The sequence below is a fragment of the Podospora pseudoanserina genome, chromosome 5 (genome assembly GCF_035222485.1).
Source record: "Podospora pseudoanserina strain CBS 124.78 chromosome 5, whole genome shotgun sequence".
NCBI lineage: Eukaryota > Fungi > Ascomycota > Sordariomycetes > Sordariales > Podosporaceae > Podospora > Podospora pseudoanserina.
This window is the reverse complement of record NC_085924.1, coordinates 740,031-758,725: the sequence shown is the minus strand read 5'-3', so window position 1 is coordinate 758,725 and position 18,695 is coordinate 740,031. Positions and strand designations below refer to the sequence as shown.

General features: G+C 51.2%; 8 protein-coding genes across 8 annotated transcripts; 4 read left to right on the top strand and 4 right to left on the bottom strand.

Moving 5' to 3' along the window:
• Positions 1 to 766: 766 nt before the first annotated feature.
• On the bottom strand, positions 767 to 5,692 carry QC764_0074720 (uncharacterized protein; the record flags this gene model as incomplete). Its single annotated transcript, XM_062940689.1, has 3 exons — positions 4,156 to 5,692; positions 3,857 to 4,099; positions 767 to 2,070 (listed from the first exon to the last, which is right to left on the bottom strand). The coding sequence occupies exons 1-3, from the start codon at positions 5,411 to 5,413 to the stop codon at positions 767 to 769; spliced, it is 2,805 nt and encodes a 934-aa protein (XP_062798595.1). The 5' UTR covers positions 5,414 to 5,692.
• Positions 5,313 to 7,549, top strand: QC764_501100 (uncharacterized protein). Its single transcript, XM_062947373.1, has 2 exons — positions 5,313 to 6,610; positions 6,671 to 7,549. Exons 1-2 carry the CDS (start codon positions 5,859 to 5,861, stop codon positions 7,092 to 7,094), a joined length of 1,176 nt encoding a protein of 391 aa, XP_062798594.1. The 5' UTR covers positions 5,313 to 5,858; the 3' UTR covers positions 7,095 to 7,549.
• A 1,147-nt stretch (positions 7,550 to 8,696) lies between these two features.
• On the top strand, positions 8,697 to 9,613 carry QC764_501110 (uncharacterized protein; the record flags this gene model as incomplete). The annotated part of the gene is made up of 2 exons (XM_062947374.1): positions 8,697 to 9,083; positions 9,143 to 9,613. 2 exons carry the CDS (start codon positions 8,697 to 8,699, stop codon positions 9,611 to 9,613), a joined length of 858 nt encoding a protein of 285 aa, XP_062798593.1.
• Positions 9,614 to 10,291: 678 nt separating this feature from the next.
• QC764_501120 (putative secondary metabolism biosynthetic enzyme) lies at positions 10,292 to 11,836 on the bottom strand (the record flags this gene model as incomplete). Its single annotated transcript, XM_062947375.1, has 3 exons — positions 10,292 to 10,801; positions 10,910 to 11,264; positions 11,323 to 11,836. 3 exons carry the CDS (start codon positions 11,834 to 11,836, stop codon positions 10,621 to 10,623), a joined length of 1,050 nt encoding a protein of 349 aa, XP_062798592.1. The 3' UTR covers positions 10,292 to 10,620.
• A 643-nt stretch (positions 11,837 to 12,479) lies between these two features.
• On the bottom strand, positions 12,480 to 13,516 carry QC764_501130 (uncharacterized protein; the record flags this gene model as incomplete). The annotated part of the gene is made up of 4 exons (XM_062947376.1): positions 13,322 to 13,516; positions 12,879 to 13,291; positions 12,602 to 12,799; positions 12,480 to 12,526 (listed from the first exon to the last, which is right to left on the bottom strand). The coding sequence occupies exons 2-4, from the start codon at positions 13,006 to 13,008 to the stop codon at positions 12,480 to 12,482; spliced, it is 375 nt and encodes a 124-aa protein (XP_062798591.1). The 5' UTR covers positions 13,009 to 13,291; positions 13,322 to 13,516.
• Positions 13,517 to 14,249: 733 nt separating this feature from the next.
• On the top strand, positions 14,250 to 14,645 carry QC764_501160 (uncharacterized protein; the record flags this gene model as incomplete). Its single annotated transcript, XM_062947377.1, has 1 exon — positions 14,250 to 14,645. One exon carries the CDS (start codon positions 14,250 to 14,252, stop codon positions 14,643 to 14,645), a length of 396 nt encoding a protein of 131 aa, XP_062798590.1.
• Positions 14,646 to 14,940: 295 nt separating this feature from the next.
• QC764_501170 (uncharacterized protein) lies at positions 14,941 to 16,935 on the top strand. The gene is made up of 3 exons (XM_062947378.1): positions 14,941 to 15,530; positions 15,593 to 15,755; positions 15,818 to 16,935. The coding sequence occupies exons 1-3, from the start codon at positions 15,456 to 15,458 to the stop codon at positions 16,738 to 16,740; spliced, it is 1,161 nt and encodes a 386-aa protein (XP_062798589.1). The 5' UTR covers positions 14,941 to 15,455; the 3' UTR covers positions 16,741 to 16,935.
• Positions 16,936 to 17,273: 338 nt separating this feature from the next.
• Positions 17,274 to 17,630, bottom strand: QC764_501180 (uncharacterized protein; the record flags this gene model as incomplete). The annotated part of the gene is made up of 1 exon (XM_062947379.1): positions 17,274 to 17,630. The coding sequence occupies one exon, from the start codon at positions 17,628 to 17,630 to the stop codon at positions 17,274 to 17,276; it is 357 nt and encodes a 118-aa protein (XP_062798588.1).
• Between the last annotated feature and the right edge of the window lie 1,065 nt (positions 17,631 to 18,695).

Sequence of the window (18,695 nt, the reverse complement as noted above, 5' to 3'; positions counted from 1 at the left end):
ATGGTGCAGGCAGCAAAGAATCGAGGAAAACAGAGGGGTTCTGCGGCACGCAAGATCAAACCCCACCAAGCCTGAGTCGGCTTACTCCACATATTCCAACCACACAGCACGGACCAGTTTTTTTTGGAGACGTTCTTAAATCTCCTCATCACAAGAATATTTCCGGTGTTCATCATGTTGGTTCTTCTCATGGACTGTAGGCTCCTGGCGAGACCCAACCAACACCAACACCAAATTAGACTCCACACTAGCACAATTCTTTTCAGCGTCAGTCTTGCATTCTGCAAAGCATCCCTCCCTGTCTTCTGCAGCCGCTGCCTCAGGTGAGATCCTGGATTGCCAATTGAAGCTTTCCATTGTCCGCATCAGCAAGCTCAACAGCTCAAGCTTATCGCTCAAGATTTCTACTTACTTAACCCGTTACTACCCCTCATCCTCGGCTCAATCCTTGTTTGTAAACTGGAATGCACATCTGTGGTGGTAATGTTACACCCTCGCACAACTGAGGCGCGCGAGGGAGCGTCTACGCCGTGAACTAACATTGCTCCCCGGTCAAACAACAGCAAACAAGCGCGGTATTTCGATAAGGGGTGATTCCTCCCTGGACCCTTCCAGATGAATGTAAACAGCGAGGGCAGAAATCAAGGCCTTGCCGCAAGCTTATTCGATTTAATGGTCCTAGCAGTTGTCTGCAACAACTTCACCGTACTTACTGATAACTAACATATTTTTAAACCGGAGCAACGAACAGCCTGAGAAATATAGTTTAAATAAGCCTGATATCGAAAACGGACTTCTCAGCCTGTAGTCCCTGAGCCGCCGTAGTCTGCGCCTGAAAAACGCCAACTCGTCTGTATGTGGGCATATCTATCAGACTGCTGTTCTTCTCTGCCACCACCAGCAGGCCAAGTGGATACTCCGGCTGCGAGAATATCAAATCGTCTGTGTCAGGATCTACACCCACTGGAGCCGAGCCAAAGGCTAGAACTAATGCCTGAATATCTGTAAGACAGTCCAGTTTGGCAACATCTGGCTCCTTGTAACTGCCATTGTTCCTCAATCCCGATGACGTGAAGCCATCTATTGCGCCTCGAGCCCATGCCTCCACAACCCCCTCTTGAAACAAATCAACCCTATAGGGATCATTATCAGCCAGAACGCTAACGTCTGTTGGGCGCAGCGAAACCGGACGCAACGACCCAGTCAGGTCGACGTAACCACCTTTCACTCTGCCGAATAGATCTGAACCCAAGGGCGCCACATAAATGTGGTGAATCTTGCACTCCGTTACCAGTGGAAGGGAATGAGACTTTGACCATCCAACCTCACCTTTCCATGAAGCCCAGCTCCAAGACGGCGCACAGAATTTGGCTGGTTTGACCGCGTCGTGGCGGGTGGACCAGAACAGCGCCCTCACAAAGTCACCTCTCCATAGTCCTGCAAAGTATTGGTCATCAAGTCCAACATTGAAGCTCCGAGCCAGACCGGATATTGCCGGCAGTTTATCTTCCTCGACCGTGAGATTCCGGAGGGAGTACTCCGCAACCATGGCCCGCCACAATTTGTAGAGGTTCGTCTTGTCTCTTCCTTCTGTCGTCTTGCTGCTGTTGTGGTCTGATGGACCAGCCAAGGCAGAAGAACCAAATCTTTCCTGCCAGCGATGAACATTTCTGTAGACTGTTGTGCTATGCTCCAAACACCGTTGTGTCTGACACCGAAAGAACGACGTCGTGTCCCGAAAGTACACCACCCTGCTCGACAGGACATCTTCCTGCAGCGTCCAGCCACGCGTCGCCCACGAGCAGCCAGACATATGGCTGGGGTTGTTTGCGTCCCAGGCGCTGTACTCTTGATGCCAAGAGAGTAGATACGAGCCTGACACGGTTCCCAATCGTGACTGAAAGGGGACAACAGCAAGTGGGCCAACTCCAGGTCGAGACAAGAACCCAGAATGACATGAATCTCCAGCTGCGGCAACGACAGTCAGATAGGCGTGGCGGTACACCCGAAACATTGATGCCGCTTCGGTCTCCCAGTCCTTATGGTTGTCCTGGATGATGCAGAGCGCATCTATCCAGATGTATTGTATGCCTAGGCGACGGGCCAAGAGGACCAAGTCCCGATGGGTGCCTGGCATTATATGCTCTGGGACTGTTTCAAGCCGTTGAGGCAGCGTTGCGATGGTGGTGGTTAGCTGTGGTCGGGTTTGAGATGGGGGACCCCAGCAATAGCTTAGGGCAATGTACTGCGTCGTCAAAGGAAGGCTGGCCCCGGAGACCTGAATCAAACGGGGGGTTATATTATCATGTGTTCCTATGTATATGAGCCTCGTGGGAAGCCAGCTGGAGTCCGCGTTTTGGCAACTTGGATGCTCGTCGTCGCAGGTTCTCAGCCAGGTTTTAAGAGTCTGTATACTACCCTGGCTGAGTACATCGGTTGATGGTACTTTCAGAGTAATTCCCAGACTTTCGGAGACAGCCGCTGCAACGTATGTAAGCCCTCGATTCGTTAACGGCCAACTTGGACATCAAGAGCGACGTACTGGAGCCGGGATGTTGATATACCCTCACGCGCACCCGCCAGTCTTGCGGCCATCCCTTAGACCCAAAGGTCAAACAAAGTGAGTGAAGCCCATCCTCTTCCTCGGCGTCATTATTTCCAGCGAGATCATTCGTGACAACCATCAAGTCTGAGCGCATCGTATATGCCGGCGTGTCCAGTTTAACTGTAACAACCCGAGGGCACCCTGCTGTCTCTGTAACGGCGGCATATTGCTTAGGGAGTCGTTCCCGGAGCAGATGGCAAAGGAATGCGCAAAAGCTGCAACCGTTCTTTGCCGACAAGCTGAAGTGAGGTAGGTCCGGGAGCGTGTCACCTCTCTCCCAGCAAGTCATGGGGTCCAATGCTCCAATTGCGTCGCCCGCTACATCATCGAAAGTGATCCCGACACATTCTGGGCAGAGGGTTTTTCCCTTCATATTTCGATCCATGTTTGGCTTCAAGAGGTAGATAGTGCCTTGTGGATAAATGGTGCTCCGCGTCTTGGAGTGCGGGGTAACGTTGATTCATGGCATACATAAGGTGGCACAGCACAAACACGAAATCTGGAAAGGTAAGCATCCAGGTAAGGATGGTTTCAGGGCTATCCAACGTCTATTGATCTATAGATTGGGCCTCAACCCCCTGGTCTGTAGTTAGACACTCACCTGACACTCAAGATGTTAACCGGAATATTCTAAGAGGTTGCTTGGCGAATCAGTTGACAAAAGTGGCCTGGGCGCCGGCGTGCTATTCATGGATGAATAACCTGAGTCACGCTCGATGGAAGGTTTTGCAGACGAATGCACGCTCTGCTGATGATGCGGTGAATCGACCTGGCTATAGGGCGAAACACGGGGATATGAAGTCGCGGACGGAGGGGTCACCCAGTTCATCACCCTTTCACGAGTCTCCAACACCTTGTTCCTTCTCGAAAGCCTCACCTTCAGTCGGTGATATAGACCGCTCAATCGTTGCTTTCCATTTCTTTTCGAGCTCCCTGACAGGGCATCTGTCATAGGGTGCAAAGATGGTAGGGTGGATGTAGACTGCTCCCCACGAGTTGTCACGTGGCTGTCTAAAAGTTTTCTGAAAAGATAGACTTCGTTCTGTTTTTTGGCGAATTGCCTGGATTGCTCCGCGAGGGCGCTCAGAGGCAGTGGAACTCTAAGAACGGGCTGCAGAACTGACAAGGCGCTGTCTGAGGAGTCCGTAATCTCTCGTATCGTGCAAGCTGGCTGATGCTTTTCTTGGGTGAGGCCATGCAAGCCGACTTTGTGTTGGGTCTCTGCTATATCATGGTCTTGGCCAAGCTCACAGTCGCCCATGGGCATAGCGGAATCCCCTGTGATCTTTGGCGTTTCGGTCCAAGACAGTTCCAGATCGGCCTTTGTTGGGAGAGCGACTTCATCCACATCAAGCTGTGCTCGAATATCAGACAATGTGCTCTCTAAAGGGACTACATGAGCCTCGCCAAGCGCATCCACGGATATGACGTGACCGTATACTTCGTGTGTGGTCTCGCTCACCACCCATGATCCCGAATCTCCAGGACGGAGCTCTAAATAGATATTAGCTATGTGTCAGCATGGAAAGGGCGAGGGTTGACCATCATACCTGAGTCGGAGCGCAGGACGAGGTCTAGAGTCTGCAAAAAGGACCTTCCTGGGAACATCATGATAGATGACCCATTAGACACTAGAGATCCCTTTTGGAGACCGTGGCTGGTCATAACAACCACGTCTATCTTCTGCTGTGGTTGCAACGGCACTCTGGAGGCTAACAGATTGATTCCAAAAATGCTTGGCGGGTGGCTATCGGGGGCGAGGTTGGGGAGAAGAACGGCAGTGTTCAACTTGATCAGAGCCCAGTCATGGTTGGCTGAAGTTGTTGAGGAAAGGCGAAGGGAATCATGGGCGACTTTACCAATCGAGGTCATCGCATTTAACTTCGGAGATTGGCTCGGTTGTGGGTATGCGTCGCTCTCGTTTAGCTCAGATATCGAATCTGTGTCTGTAAACTCCTCTGAGTCGAAATCATCGTCATCCGACCGGTCAAGGTCATTGCTCCCTTCCACTGGATGACTTGCTGTGAGCCCAAACACCTCAGTGATTTCCCCTCTGGTGACAGTTATTAAGCCGCCAAATGTTGCAATCGTTTCTGCTGCATCGACCACCATACGGATACTCATACCACAAAACGTAACTCTCCCGTCAAGATGGGCAAAGACATCAAGCGTGTCCTCTGTTGACAGGCGTATTACACCCTTGTCTAATATATAGACTTCGAACTCGGGCTTCAGATCTTGTTGGATGTGTTCCTGAGCAAAAAAGTGTCTCACCCTTTTTGCAACGCGTTTCTCACACTGTATAACGATGAAAAGCTTGGCCGACTCCTCGTCAGAGCCCATGTACTTCAACTTCATTGAAATGTCCCCCGGGTGCGCTTTCTTATTCCCCTTGGATATCGCTTTCCAGAGCGAGTTGGTGTATTGATATCTGAAGTCGAAGAAACGATCCCGTTGGTCGTCGGAAATTGGCTTGTCGAAGACCTGAGGAACAGAGACAGGGACCGATGTCCGATCCAAGAAATTTTGTTTGTTTTCTTGGGGAGTGGAAGCAGTTGACCCGTAGCCTGAATCGGCTCCGCCCGCGTCTACAGAGAATGCATCCGCATCTTGCGGACTGGGAGACTTTTCGAGCTCCGTGCTGATTTGCGCAACGGAAACATCGCCCTTTAGATTTAGAGAAGCAAGCTTCTCTTTCAGCTGGGCAGCATCCGGTTCAGCACGAGGAGGGTTGACTCGCATTGGCAGAAGTGCAGTATTGTCGGAACTGTGGTTCTGAATCTTGATCGCGCGAAGTAGAGACGTCATGCTAACAGGTAATTAAAGGTAGAATTCCAGTGGTCGTCGATGGGAAGGGGGAGGGAGACAAAGATGTCAGAAGAGGATGCCTTCCGCAGTCATCCAAAATTCGCTTGACGTACCTACGGGATGATCCATCCAGACACAATTGCACGCAGAACGAGGCCTATATCCCCGCACTTGCTGATCGGTACCCAATGCTGGCTGCCCAAAGGCTGAGCAACTGCGCCGCCGCCCGCGATGCGTGAAGGCTTGAGCCAAGATCTGCGATTGGACTGCGTTGCCTAGATGCGCAAGCATTCCCCGAGTCCGGCATCAGCAGCTATTGTACACTCACCGAAACCCGAAGCCAGTCATGGGGTGTGTTACAATACTTCAATCACCTACTTACAGACTTGTGATCGAGGCTTGATTTCCTTCACCAAGATTGATTTACTTGGATCTACGAACCGCCATGTCTGCACTACCACTGAATTCTGTCGAAGATTCACTCTTTCCAAGGCTGGGAAAAGTCCTTTGGGGCTGGGAATTTTGCAATGATCTTGAGTCTGAGAAAGAGTGCAATTCAAGGAGCTGTCCTCATCGACGAATCGGCCAACTTCAACGATTTTTCCAGTTTTACAAAGCACTGATCTTGAACTATGTCGACAGCTGCTCTCCCGAAAACAGGCTATTCAAGACACACCAGGATCTTCACCATGCGATTCTCCAATTAAAGGCAAACCCGGATCTCACCCGAGCAGAGCTTTGTGACTTCATCGCCAATCAAGGGGCCCACAGCGAACCAAGGCGAAGTAATCTGCTCAATGCCAGCAGTCTTGTGGTCAATGTCCTCACCATGATAGATTGTTCAGCGCTCTATCAGTCACCGGACCGTCTAGAGACGGGGACATACAGGCTCCATTGGAAGGATGACGTTCCGTTTAGCAAATACATACAGGACCTATTTCCCACCACGAGCCATCCGATTCTCAGCTTCAACGAGAGCCTTTCTTCCATCGAGATGAAGTCAGAACTTCGTGCCGTCAAACTCCAAAAACGACTACGAATGCGGTTTCGGGATACCCACGATATTCAGGACCACTTGAAATGGGATCGAAACCAGAATACACTCGAAATTTATCACCATACCGCGTTCCTCAAAGAACAGCTTCGGCTGACGAAAAGTGATGGAGACTTTTCCCTTCCATCTAACTCTATCAGAGTGTAAGTATCTGAGTTTCCCTCCGAAACAAAAGAGAAACCAGCTGTCTAACAACACAACAGTGGAGCTCTCCCGCGTCAACTGGTTCTCGAGATTCTAGATTCCCTCCAAAGCATCATCTTTCCGTTGAGCGAGCCAAAGTCAAAAAGGCTTCTCCGGTCTCTGACAGAACAATACTCTCTTGATCCTGATATCCAGCACCTGGAGGTCAGCGCCATACGCAAGACAGGCGAGGAGAGCATCGAATACGTATTTCTGGCCGACAGGCTGGCCGAGCTGCACAATGAGCTGCAGACTCCCAGGCCACGGGGCTGGCTCGGCAGGCGACTGGAACGGAAGAGCGGGGCGAGGTACATGCTGATGGCTACCCTCTGCGGTGTTGCTTTTGCTGTGCTGCTTGGTATGGCGTCGTTGGCGGTCACCTGTTACCAGACATGGATTGCGTACCAGGCTTGGCAGCATCCTGTTTCTTCCTCGGGTCCTTGATGAGGGTACAGGTCATGGAGATAGGGTATATATCTACCTAGGTACTAACTTGCTGTGTAGTCCAGGTATTCCCGGCTGTTGAAGGGAGCTTCTTGGTGATGAAAAACGGACATGATGAGGAACATAAAAGACGTCCTGGATGAAATGAATCCGAGGTCAGACTGGTAGTGTGAAAAAGAGAAAGGGGCTGGGGGCACTTGAGATTGGGAGGGAATACGGCAGATCCACCTAGGTGGTGACTTGGTGGCCAAGCCTTGCGTGCAAATTTTGTATACCTGCCTCTCGAAAATAGAACAGAAGAAGGAGTTAGCACTGGTGATCATTAATTTGAGCAGTTAGGCTGCTGACGAGAGCAGTGACGATCAATAAGTGACTGCGCAGCAGCCTAAAAGGACTTGCCTGCCGGGCGAGGAAGCTGGAGTCCGAGGAACCGTGCCACTTTGTACCAACTTTTGTTCCTGTCTGGGTGCCACGGATCTGACCAAGAATCAAGGTCCGGCTTCCATGCATTAGTTTACGCGATGGTCTGCATATAGGTATTCATTTTGATTTGAGTGCAACAGCCAATCGACAATGACTTGGCTGATCCTAGAAAGTCAGAAAACCTGCTGACGATGTTCAGGTGCAAGTGGGTGATGGAAGAACGCATTTGAGTCTCTATATCCGTAAGAAGATTACCAGTACTCACTGAGGTCACCAGGTCCCGTGCGGCCATTGCCTCTAATATCACAGGAGGAGTGGGTTCCATATAGGCCAGGTCATTTGGGTAGCTGGGGTCCCAGGAGATGCCTTTCGGAGCTATGCTGACACCGCTCATGGTCAGGCTGACAATCGTTGTCAGGTTGTCCATCGAGATTCTCCTCGAGATACGTCATGTCATGACTTGGTTTACTGGAGCTGAGGTGCTATGAAGAAGTCATGGTACTCTCTGTAGTCTGGAAGAAAACGGCTTCGAGGCAAGGTCGGAGAAGTAATAACATGTAGTACCACTGCGCCGGACTCAGCCCCTGCCAAGGTGGCACGAAGGAACATCAACAACACAGGTAAGCGTCTCCAATACCACCTATCTTCACTGCGTCATACCCTCTTCCTACCAAATCATAGCACATCTAGCGCTAAGGCTCGGCTAACAGAGTTGACGTAACTAGGCCTGTGCCATTTCAGCGTGCTACCTTCTACACATGGGAGTCGGCGTTTGTGGTCCCCAGCACAGCAGTCCTTTTGATATACCTGATACAGAATAAACCAAGGATCATGTTGATCTTGTCAATTTCCTCTTACTTAAGTGATCAAACCTTTACGGCGGGCAACCTTGCAGCCTCACAGATCGACAGTAAGCTGAAGGATGGTCTCGGACTCTGGGAGTCGAAGACCTAACCAACTATGGCGATGGAATGCCTTGCGCATCCTTACGCCGAGACTGAAGAGATAACTTGTAGTTTACGTGCTGTTGGTAATGCTTAGGACAGGTATATAAAACCCAGTTCATGTCGACATGGAGTCATGTTTCCCACTTCTCATCCTCATCCAGCCTCATAAAGCCCAACAAGAGCAAGCAACCATACCTTAGACTTCAGGAACCAACAGAAAAACATCTTCGACATGTCTTCCCTTACCGCCGCCTTCATCGTCGGCGCCGCTGTTCTCTCCGGCGTGCGTGCCTCCCCCGTCGCCAGCGCCAACGCTGCCTTGTCCACGCCTTCGTTCCTGACGACGATTGGCCTTGACCCCGAGGTCAACATCACCAAGCGTGATGTGATCGGAAGATTGCCCAACGGTGCCGACGAGATTGAGCACCGGTTCCAACCTGTCTTGGACTTTGACGGCGATGGTTGTTACTACACCTCGGCCATGGACGACCAGGGCAACCTCAATAACGGAATTCATAACCCCGGTGACGGCGTGCCCCCTGGTTGCCTGGCCCAAAATTGCCGTGAGGAGAACCGCCTGCAAAGCAACAACGTCTACAGTCGCGCGCGGTGCAACAATGTAAGTTCCCCCTTCCGGCGGACTTTTCCAATCACCTGCTAACTCGCGATTGACACCAGGGATGGTGTGCCATCATGTACGAGTACTATTTCGAGAAGGACCAGCTCATCTGCGGTCCCGCCTGGGGCAACGGTCACCCCCACGACTGGGAGCACGTCATTGTGTTCGTCCAGGACGACCAAGTCAAGCGTGTCGCTCCCTCATGCCACAATGAGTACCCGACAGCTACCAACGAGCCGCGCCTGCACGATGGCACACGCGCCAAGATCGTCTACCACAAGGATGGCGGCCTGACTCACTGCGTCAGGATGGCCGCCGAGGCCGACGATGATATCGAGAATTACACCGGCGAGTGGTTTCTCGGTGAGCTGGTCGGATGGAACCACTACCCGACTGTTGACTTGCGGACAAAGTTGGTCAACTTCCACCAGGATGCCAAGCCGAAGCTCAATGATGCCGACTTTGCTGCTGCTCTGAAGGCGGCGGCTGGTGATCAGGTGCCTGGCTTCAACCCTGACTCGGATAGCTGAGCAACTCTGAGGTTGATGGGGGCGTCAAGGTTGGGGTTCTGGTCCCGCATGGGACGCAAAACTGAAGGTTGTGAGAGTGATCTATTCAGGTTCTATAGAGATGCGCTCAGTAAGCACATGTAACTGTCAGGGGGGAAATAGGCGTTTCTTTGCCCACACTCGCTTGATTTGACTTGGCACCGGTTTGCCCACCAAGGTACCTATACATAGATGCCTACACAATAAACCACAATGCATTGTAAGATAGGTACTACCTCAAAGACATAGTGCGCTCCTGCCTTTCAGTAATATACCACAGTAGGTAGGCAAGTCCAATGGGGCGGCTTCTGCATAAGTACCTTGTGTTTGGAAAGATTGCTGGTGAGGCTGTGTGAGGAGAGAAGGGGAGATATTGTGGAGTATTGTGACGGTGTGGTATTCGGAAGGATTATATTGCGGGGGGTGTTGCTCTGTAACAGTGGTTGAAATGGGTGGCAGGGCCAGTTGTCTAAGGCCATATGAGCTTGTTACCTACCTAGTAACCCTTTGTCCAAGCTCTCTTGGTCCTTAGCCTCAGCCAAATCCCAGATACTTCAGTCGTTTCTCTCAGCTTCTTCAGTTGTTCATCTCAGCCTCCGTAAGGTAGTAAAGTGTTTGATAGCAGCACCACGCCCATGAAGAAATGCCTGATCAATATATGTTTGGAGAACTTGAGCAAGGTTGGAGATTCCCATGCCAATGGAAACTAGCGGGAGACGTACCATTTGTATTCTAAAACTGTTGATTCTGAGAGGATGTACTACAAGGCGCAGAACATGTGAAGACACTTCGATGAAAAGACCAGACAAACATTGTTCCCTAATTCCGTTCGCGTGCCAAAGCCACCCTCATATCTTCATCCCATGCAGAATCCGTTGGATCATATTACAATTGCCCACATCCTTCAAAATGAACATCATGCCACCAGTAGCCTACAAGCTCGTCTTCGCGCAAGACCTCCAGCTAGCAATGTGCTAAGGAGGTCATGTCTAGTCCTGCACCTTGATAATGACCTTGCCCACATGGCTGCCAGAGTACAAATAGTCGAACGCGGCCGGGGATTCATCAAACGTAAAGACTCGGTCAACGAGCGGGGCAAGGGATACCTTTTTCTCAGCCAGAAACTGATTCAGCTCCACGAAATCCTGCTTGGAGCCGACACCAATACCCCTGGATCACTCATCGTTAGTGGAATCATTGTCCTTGGCAATCCAGAGGAAAAAAGAAACAAAGGAAAAGACAAAACAATATGTTTTTATGGCGGTGGAAATAGCTTACTTCAACTTCGCAAACTTCGACATCAACGCCATGATAGCACTTGGCTGCCAGTCGCCATTGAAGCCGGCCAAAAAGCCAACAAGAGAGACGACACCACCACGTGAACGCAAGAAACTGATATCTTCCGGAAGAGACGCCGGTCCAGTGTTGTTAATGACAAAGTCGACGCCCTTGCCGTCGGTGAGGCGCTTCACTTCCGAGACTTGGTCAGAGACGGTCTTGTAGTTAATGGTACCGACATCAGAGCCGAGCTTTCGGATTTCCTCAAGTTTTTTGTCAGAGGAGGACGTGATGATTGGTTTGACGCCCGCGGCAAGGCATATCAGCAAAGCAAACAGACTGACGCCTCCCGTGCCTAGCTCAATCCGTCAGTCACTATTTCACTATCATGGGTCAGTAAATGAGACACAAACCTTGCAACAAGGCACTTCTAGGATTCGGCGCTTTCAAGTTGTCGAGAGCAGTCCAAGCCGTGACACCGGCACACGCGATAGTGGATGCCTCTTCCCACGACAAGTGCTTGGGCAATTGCACAAGCTCCTTATCCTCAAAAACCGCATACTCCCTCAGAACGCCATCAACATCACCCCCAAGTGCCTGCATCGGTTCGTCATCCCCTGCAACAAGATGGCCGAGATCGAAATTGACCGAAACATGGTCTCCGATGGCGAAATCCTTCACCGCGCTTCCGATAGCCGCAACCTCAGCAGCTGCGTCGGAGCACGGAATGCCACGCTCAATCACATCCACCGGGTAGCGCCCGTTCAGCATGCCGACATCACGGAAGTTGAGGGAGACGGCGTGGATCTTGAGGAGGACATCGTGCGGCGCAAGCTCTTGCACCATGGGTTCAGTTGAGGGGACGATGGTCCTCGGCAGGTCGCCGGTGGTGCGCCTGAAGGCTTTGTATGTCTCTGGAATAGGCATGCCGGAAATTGGAGAACTAGAGTCGATGCTGTGTGAGACGAAATTTCAAGTTTAAAGAAACGTATGGTCAGTTTACATGATGAGGATGCATAGATATATTCAAAGTTCAGCTGTCAAACGGGCCATGGTCATTAGTAATCTTCCCAAAGCTCGACGTGGAGAAATGCTTGGCCATCTTGGAGACTTGATGCTTGCGGGTTAAATATAGGAGTCATTTTCCCCAAATTGGTTGCCCCAAAGCCGCAAAAAAAGAAGACGTAATAAATACACCCGATCGCGGGTAGATACACTGGAAATGACAGAAACAACAAAGATAATCACAGTGCTATGAGATGTTGGATGAGCAGCAAGTACATGGACAATTTGGAGCACCATTGCTTGTCGTTGATTTCCGCAGACGTCATCCGTGCCATGGAACCAGATCAGACTCCGCGGCGGTTATCTCCACAATTACATAATCACCATATTTGTAAACCTCCTGTCTCTAGAATCCTCGATTGATTCTTGAGATGAATCCAGAACGGTGATCTCAGCCTGGGACTTTGCTAATTGACGCAGACTCCTAACCGGCAGAAGGACCGTAAAAGCCACAGCCTCCTTCATCACTCATAAAACCAAGCATCTCAAAGCCCCCGCAGCAGGCTCAAGCACGGGTGCACACGTAGTAACCCAACCAAAGATTGGTGCAGGCTAGGTAGGTACAATCAAGTCATGTCAGCACTGGAGTAGGGGTCTGTCGTCGACGAGATAAATGGGTAGACTTACCGGCATTGACCTGCGTGTTCCAAGACCTAAACTGGGCCACGGTGATGCCGTTTCTCGAGGCGATGTTGTCGCACTGGTCGCCAGACGCAACCAAGTGCCAACGGTTACAGGTACCGGCGGTGCCAGGCATGAGAGGAGACGGTGCGGTGACGGGGACGCCAATGCAAATGTAGTAGTCGAGCCAGAGGTTGGTGCAGCCTGTCATGTTTGTCAGTCGGGGTACGAAAGAACTTGCTTCAGTCACGAAGACAGATGTATGGAAGAAGGCTCAACTTACCAGCGTTGACCTGGCTATTCCAAGTACGGATCTGGGCTGTGGTGATACCGTTGCGGCTGGCAATGGTATTGCACTGGTCCCCGGAACGAACCTTGTACCAGCGGTTGCAGTTGGATGAGTAGCCAGGCATGACTGGGGAAACTGAGGGAATCGGGCCAGATGTGGGTGTGCTTGTCGTTGGAGATGGAGTTACGCCTGGAATGCCAACACAGACGTAGTAGTCGAGCCACAGATTGTTGCACTGTGCGTTGATTTGTGTGTTCCAGCTGCGGAGCTGGGCGAGGGAAACACCATTCCGGCCGGCGAGTGTGTCACACTAGTCACCAGAACGAACCTTATCCCAGCGGTTGCAATTGGATGCGTGACCGGGCATGACAGGGGAGAAAGTAGGGGTAGGGGCCCGGCTTTGCGGTCTTCCAACCTTGTGGTCGCGTTGAACTAGGTAGGTAGGTAGGCGGGGTTTTTGTGGTAAACAAACACATTTCGCAGCAGCAGCCGTGGAGTGAGAGCAAGACCCTTTGCAGTGCTGCACAAGCCATGGAAGATTCATCAGGCATCCACGGCCTACAAAGAGGCGGCTCAGTTCCCAACAAGCTAGCAATCACTGGAGTAAATGATGCAGTGAAGGCACCTACCCGACATTCACCATCTAAAAAGACACCATAACAAGGAAGTGATAAATGTGCTTCTTACCTAATCAACCTCAACATAACGGTATCAAGAACAAAAGAATAATTTTAATAACAACCTGCACAATTCCAAGACAATCCATTTCCATTCAACATATTTCATGGGTTGTACGGTATATCGTCGCGACACCCTTGGACGTATCAGACGAAGCTCACGTGGAGCCTTAGAGGTGACAAGGTCATGTTGTGTTTGAGCTAGACGGCAAAGAAGATTGAGGGCAAGGAGCGTAAATGCCAACTGCTGATCAGGTTCAGATATGCCGTCCGCATGACAGACTGGCATGCCAATAGTAAAGATCGACACTATTGTCAATGATCTTTGGCAAAGTTGTGGTTGCCAAGACCGCATTGCATTATGACGCTGTCTCGTCTTGTCTTTCTACCCGTCTCACTCAGACACCTCGGTATGATCTACGCCCAGGCGAGATCCAAATCGCCGTTTCAAGAATGCAGAGGCAATTGTAGGCGCAATCCATATTTTCTTTAAAGGTGCCGTGGGTGGCCTATCGGTTCCGACTTGTTCTTTACATCCATCAACAACAGCTGTTCTTCAGTCCTTTCTTTCAGAGTTGATCTCGCACTTCCAGTTCTGGGAACTGTTTCATTCTTTGAACGTACATATCTTTGCATCCAACCGCCAGTCGGTCTTTACCAACCTACCATCCAACATCAATCTCCCAAAATGTACGCCAAGACTCTCCTCGTTGCTTTGTTCGCGGCCTCAATCGCATCCGCTGCTGCTGTTGGCGCTCGCCAGAACCAGAATGGCAATAACGGCGCCAATGCGGCCCCCGACTTTGGGCTTTGCAACCCCAGCATCGACTTCGTCCTCGGTCGCCCCGGTCGTCAGGCGGATGAGGGAACTTTCTTGCCTGTCGATCCTCTTGTGGCTGAAGGCCAGCAGGAGGCGCTGAACCCGAACATCATCACCAATAGGGTCTGCGATCAGCTCACCAACGTTTGCGAGGCAAATGATGCGGCCAAAGCTTTGTGTGAGCAGGCGAAAGCCCAAGTTCAGGCTTTGGGAACCAAGGATGCGACAACCGCGGATGCATTCAACTCTGCGCTGGGATTCTAAGAGTTGGCGGAATGTGTTTCAATGCTGGATGGGAAGGGCTCTTGGATGGGATTTGACAACCGTGCTAAGCTTTGTAAATAGCAGAACGTCTGAGGGTGACAGTTAAAAGTCGACCACAAGGTGTCGGGCCCTTGAATTCAGGACATTCCAACTTGCTATTGTTTTTCTTGTTTCTTCGAAGATGCCAACTCAGTGCAGACATTACACACTGCATGGATCGTTACTGCCTTTAAGCCTTCCATGTCCAGGCTGCAATGTCACACTGCCTGCCCACTGCGAGCAAGGTGAAGGAGCAACACCGAGGACCCCACTTTCCACGCCCCAACTTATGATTCACACCTCCACCCACCGACCCTCAAAGTCGAGTGCAGTGGGCGCGACATGGCATCATAGCATCATGGCATGTTGGATAATATCTCGATGGTGGGGATGGCAAGTGCAACTTCCCCTTAACCATCACCACCAAACCGTCTCCTGTTCCCACTCTCGTACGAAGCCTACCAGCCTTCCTTCCTTCCTTGGGAGTTCTTCCACATCAGGCAGCTGAGTTGACCGGCCGCAATGACGTTTGATAGATTGAGTGGAGGCACCGGAGGATATTCACCTCGTCGACCTGTCTGTCCCTTCCTCGTGGCATTAGAACCCTACAACAAGATGACAGGACAGGTGTCAGCTTTTTCTCGAAACATTTGACTTGATCCTCTTCCAACACCATCACCAGTTTTGTTTCTTGCACCTGGCCTTGCTCATTGCTACTCTTCAAATACAACACGCTATCTTGTACAGGCACCGACACATTGCACCACAAACATGCACACCGTCACCTTTGTTGCAGCCGCTGCTGCTCTGCTTTCTCACGTGGAGGCCTTGAACATCCTTATTACGGTTTGTCATCAACAACCTCACTTAGTTCATTCCTGGCATGCACTAACAGAACTGGTACGCAGAACGCTGACGGATTTGGAACCGCCAGTGTTCGCGAACTCTACCGCCAAATGACTTCCATCGGCCACAATTGTTACGTCGTTGCCTCTGTTGCTGCCCAGACGGGTGCTGGTCTCCATGCCGAATTCACCACCAACCCCCGACTGGACGCCGATGGAGATTGGGGTATGTGCTCCCACATAGCTGCTGCTTGAAGACGTGTTGCTGACCCATATGGTGACATGCAGGTCTCGTGAAAGCTGGTGCACCGTCCCTTGGAACTGATCCGACCGACAACCACATATGGTATTACAATGGCACAGCGACAGCGCAGGTGCTGGTGGCATTGGACTACATATATCCTACCATTGGTCGGCTCGAAGCCCCCGACCTCGTCATCTCGGGTCCCAATTCTGGGTCAAACTCAGGTACTTTTCTCGAAACTTTGTCCGGGGCCATGGCCGCAACTTACGTTGCTATTGAGCGTGGAATCCCCGCCATGGCATTCTGGACTGGCAACGAAGCCACCGTCTATTCGTCACTCAACACTAGCACCAAAGCTGGGCTCCAGGATCCCGCCACTATCAATGCTCGCCTTGCCTCTAACCTTGTGCAAGCTTTCATCAGCAAGGCAAACGGAGATCGAGTCCTTCCCGAGGGATACGGTGTGACTGTCGACTTGCCCTACATCACATCCGAGACAAGCGATGAATGCACGAACCCCCCTTTTGTTCTGACACGGGCCACCCAGGACGTGGGAGTCAAGGTTGCGTACAACCACAAGAGCGGCGTCTTCAACCGCATGCACACCGATGCTGGCTACAAGCAGTTTGAGGCTACCGACATGGTAAGCACCGTTGCGCCCAAGTGCCTCAGTGCTGTTACTGTCTTTTCACTTGACTACGACGCCAGCCACCGGAGGCAGTGCTTCAACCTGGCAGATGTGACGGCAATCATTCCGGTGTTGGTACACTCCAATGGCACGACACCACTCACGGGAGGATTGGGGGCCAATGCTTCAATCGCGGGCAATAGTAGCTCGCAACCGCCAACTCCTGTGGAGGCCCCACCACCATCGGGACAAACTGCTGTTACTAGCATCGCGACACTGGCTCAATGGTCTGTCAATTTGTTGGTTCTTGGTCTTGTGGTCGGGATGACGCTGTTGTGAGCTACAACAAATGAGAGCGGTGGAATGAGATATGGGCAGTTTTGGGTGGCGATATGAGGTTTTAACACATATGTCGTCGTTTTACCTGTAGGACTTAGATGGGGATAGTTGTTGAAAGATGAGAGTAATGTGGTGTTGAAGTTGTAGGAGAAGTACGCTGAAAGAAATTCTGTTCCAGTTGTATTTAATCTGACGTTCATTTCCGATTGGCTCTTTGACGTGTTCATGAAATTGACCTGGATTTCATGCGTGCGTGTCATAAGGTACGCTTCCGCTCTTTGACCAGCTTGAATAGTGTCGAATATCGGGGGACACCACAAAGGTTTGCATCATGTTATCTATTTTGTTACATATTACTATGCCGTTCAAAGCAACCAAACGCCAGACTATGCAGACTCCAACCGTATCTCCCGATGGCTGGCTCCCCTCCTCCGTTTGAGGCGCTTTGCTTTTTCTGGCATGTTGCCTCACCAGCGTTACCTTACACTTTGATCTCCCTCGTCATGTTCCTTTCCCCATCACCTCTTCTCTGCTCAAAGATCCCGATGAGGCCCGACATTCTTGGGCAGCTGGCTGGGCTCACTTCCGTCCCCGAGGTCGAGCGTCTTGGAGGGCGACCGCTTGGCGTGGGCGGTTGGGTTGTGGCTCGCAATGCGAGTGTTCTTGGGGTCGATGTCGGAGGGTATGTCGGACTGCTTGCGGGTGTGCTTACCGCCCGTGCCGGCGATGGACTCGAGGGACTCAGAGACGTTGAGGTTGGTGGCTGCTGCGTCGTGGCGGGCGCGGGGGCGAGGCTGATTGGAGCCGCCGGCTGTTGAGTAGAGGAGTCCGCCGAAGAGGCCGGAGGCGATGACGGCGGGGATAACGCGGTTGCGGGCCATGTTGGACATTTTGAAGGTGTTGGGGTGGTTGGATTGCTAGGCGTGGAACAGGTGGTTTGTTTTGGGGATCGGGTTGGTTTGGTTTTTGTATGTCAAAAGTTGATGTTAGTGAAGAGGTAGGTTGCACAACGGTGGTGGGGGATTGGAAAATGATTGGCAAATCAATTGGTAGGGGAGCGTTGAGGCGAAGGCGGAAGGGCGCATTTTAAGAAAAGGGGAGGAGTGATGTGCGGTATGCGCCGGTCATGATGACATCAGGAGGTTGGCTCGGCGTTGATTAGGACTGCAGCTCCGCATCATTGCAGTATTTTAACCTTTGAACTTCCCCGCCAATTTAGGATCGCATGCCATAAAAGGCTGCGGGTTAAGAGAGACTCGATTGCCTAGAACGATCCGGCTGTCTGAGGTCGAGATCACGGTTGACATCTGTAGGGGATTTGACGTCACCATTTAGGGTGTGGGGCTCCTGTGCGGGCCGGGTTTCGGTGGGAAGAATGACCGACCGATTTTTGAATGGTCAATAATTTGTGCTGGAAGGCCTGTTGGCATGTGGAAATTCTGGAAATTTGTTGTCAAGAAGAGATGTTGTCTCTATTGTTTTCGTCGATGGATGTTTTTCTTGTTGAGGGTGGGATTGAATGTCAAGGGTTAGGGTACGCGATGGTGTCATCACCCATGTCAAGGGCTGCTCGGACGACGACTTGGCATGGCAAGCGAAGTAAACAAGCTCAGGGGCTGGGTGGGGTTATTCGAAGGAGGCCACCTTCGAGAGTTTTTCTTTTCAATCAATGCGGTTGACTGTGACATATGTAATGAGAAAAGAAATTGAGACATGCGGTCAATTTAGAGACTTCTTGTCTCGTATGGCCAGTATTTTTGGTAAAAGTCTTTATTCTTAAAGGTGTTTTCCACTGCCAGACGGAGGTGCTTGGATAGCGGACTGATAAGTATGTGGCGAGCATCACCAAGTTCGCACGCGACGTTTCGTGCCTTTTTATTGGAAATTGAAATGAGATAAAATTTCTACTAACATGCTGCTCTCGTGAGGGAGTAAACCTGTCTGATTTAAATCAA

Coding starts and splice junctions, on each gene's coding strand:
- QC764_501100 (XM_062947373.1), top strand. CDS start 5,859: ATGTCTGCACTACCACTGAATTCTGTCGAAGATTCACTCTTTCCAAGG. Junction 6,611..6,670: donor CCATCTAACTCTATCAGAGT/GTAAGTATCTGA, acceptor ACAACACAACAG/TGGAGCTCTCCCGCGTCAAC.
- QC764_501170 (XM_062947378.1), top strand. CDS start 15,456: ATGCACACCGTCACCTTTGTTGCAGCCGCTGCTGCTCTGCTTTCTCAC. Junction 15,531..15,592: donor CCTTGAACATCCTTATTACG/GTTTGTCATCAA, acceptor ACTGGTACGCAG/AACGCTGACGGATTTGGAAC. Junction 15,756..15,817: donor GGACGCCGATGGAGATTGGG/GTATGTGCTCCC, acceptor GGTGACATGCAG/GTCTCGTGAAAGCTGGTGCA.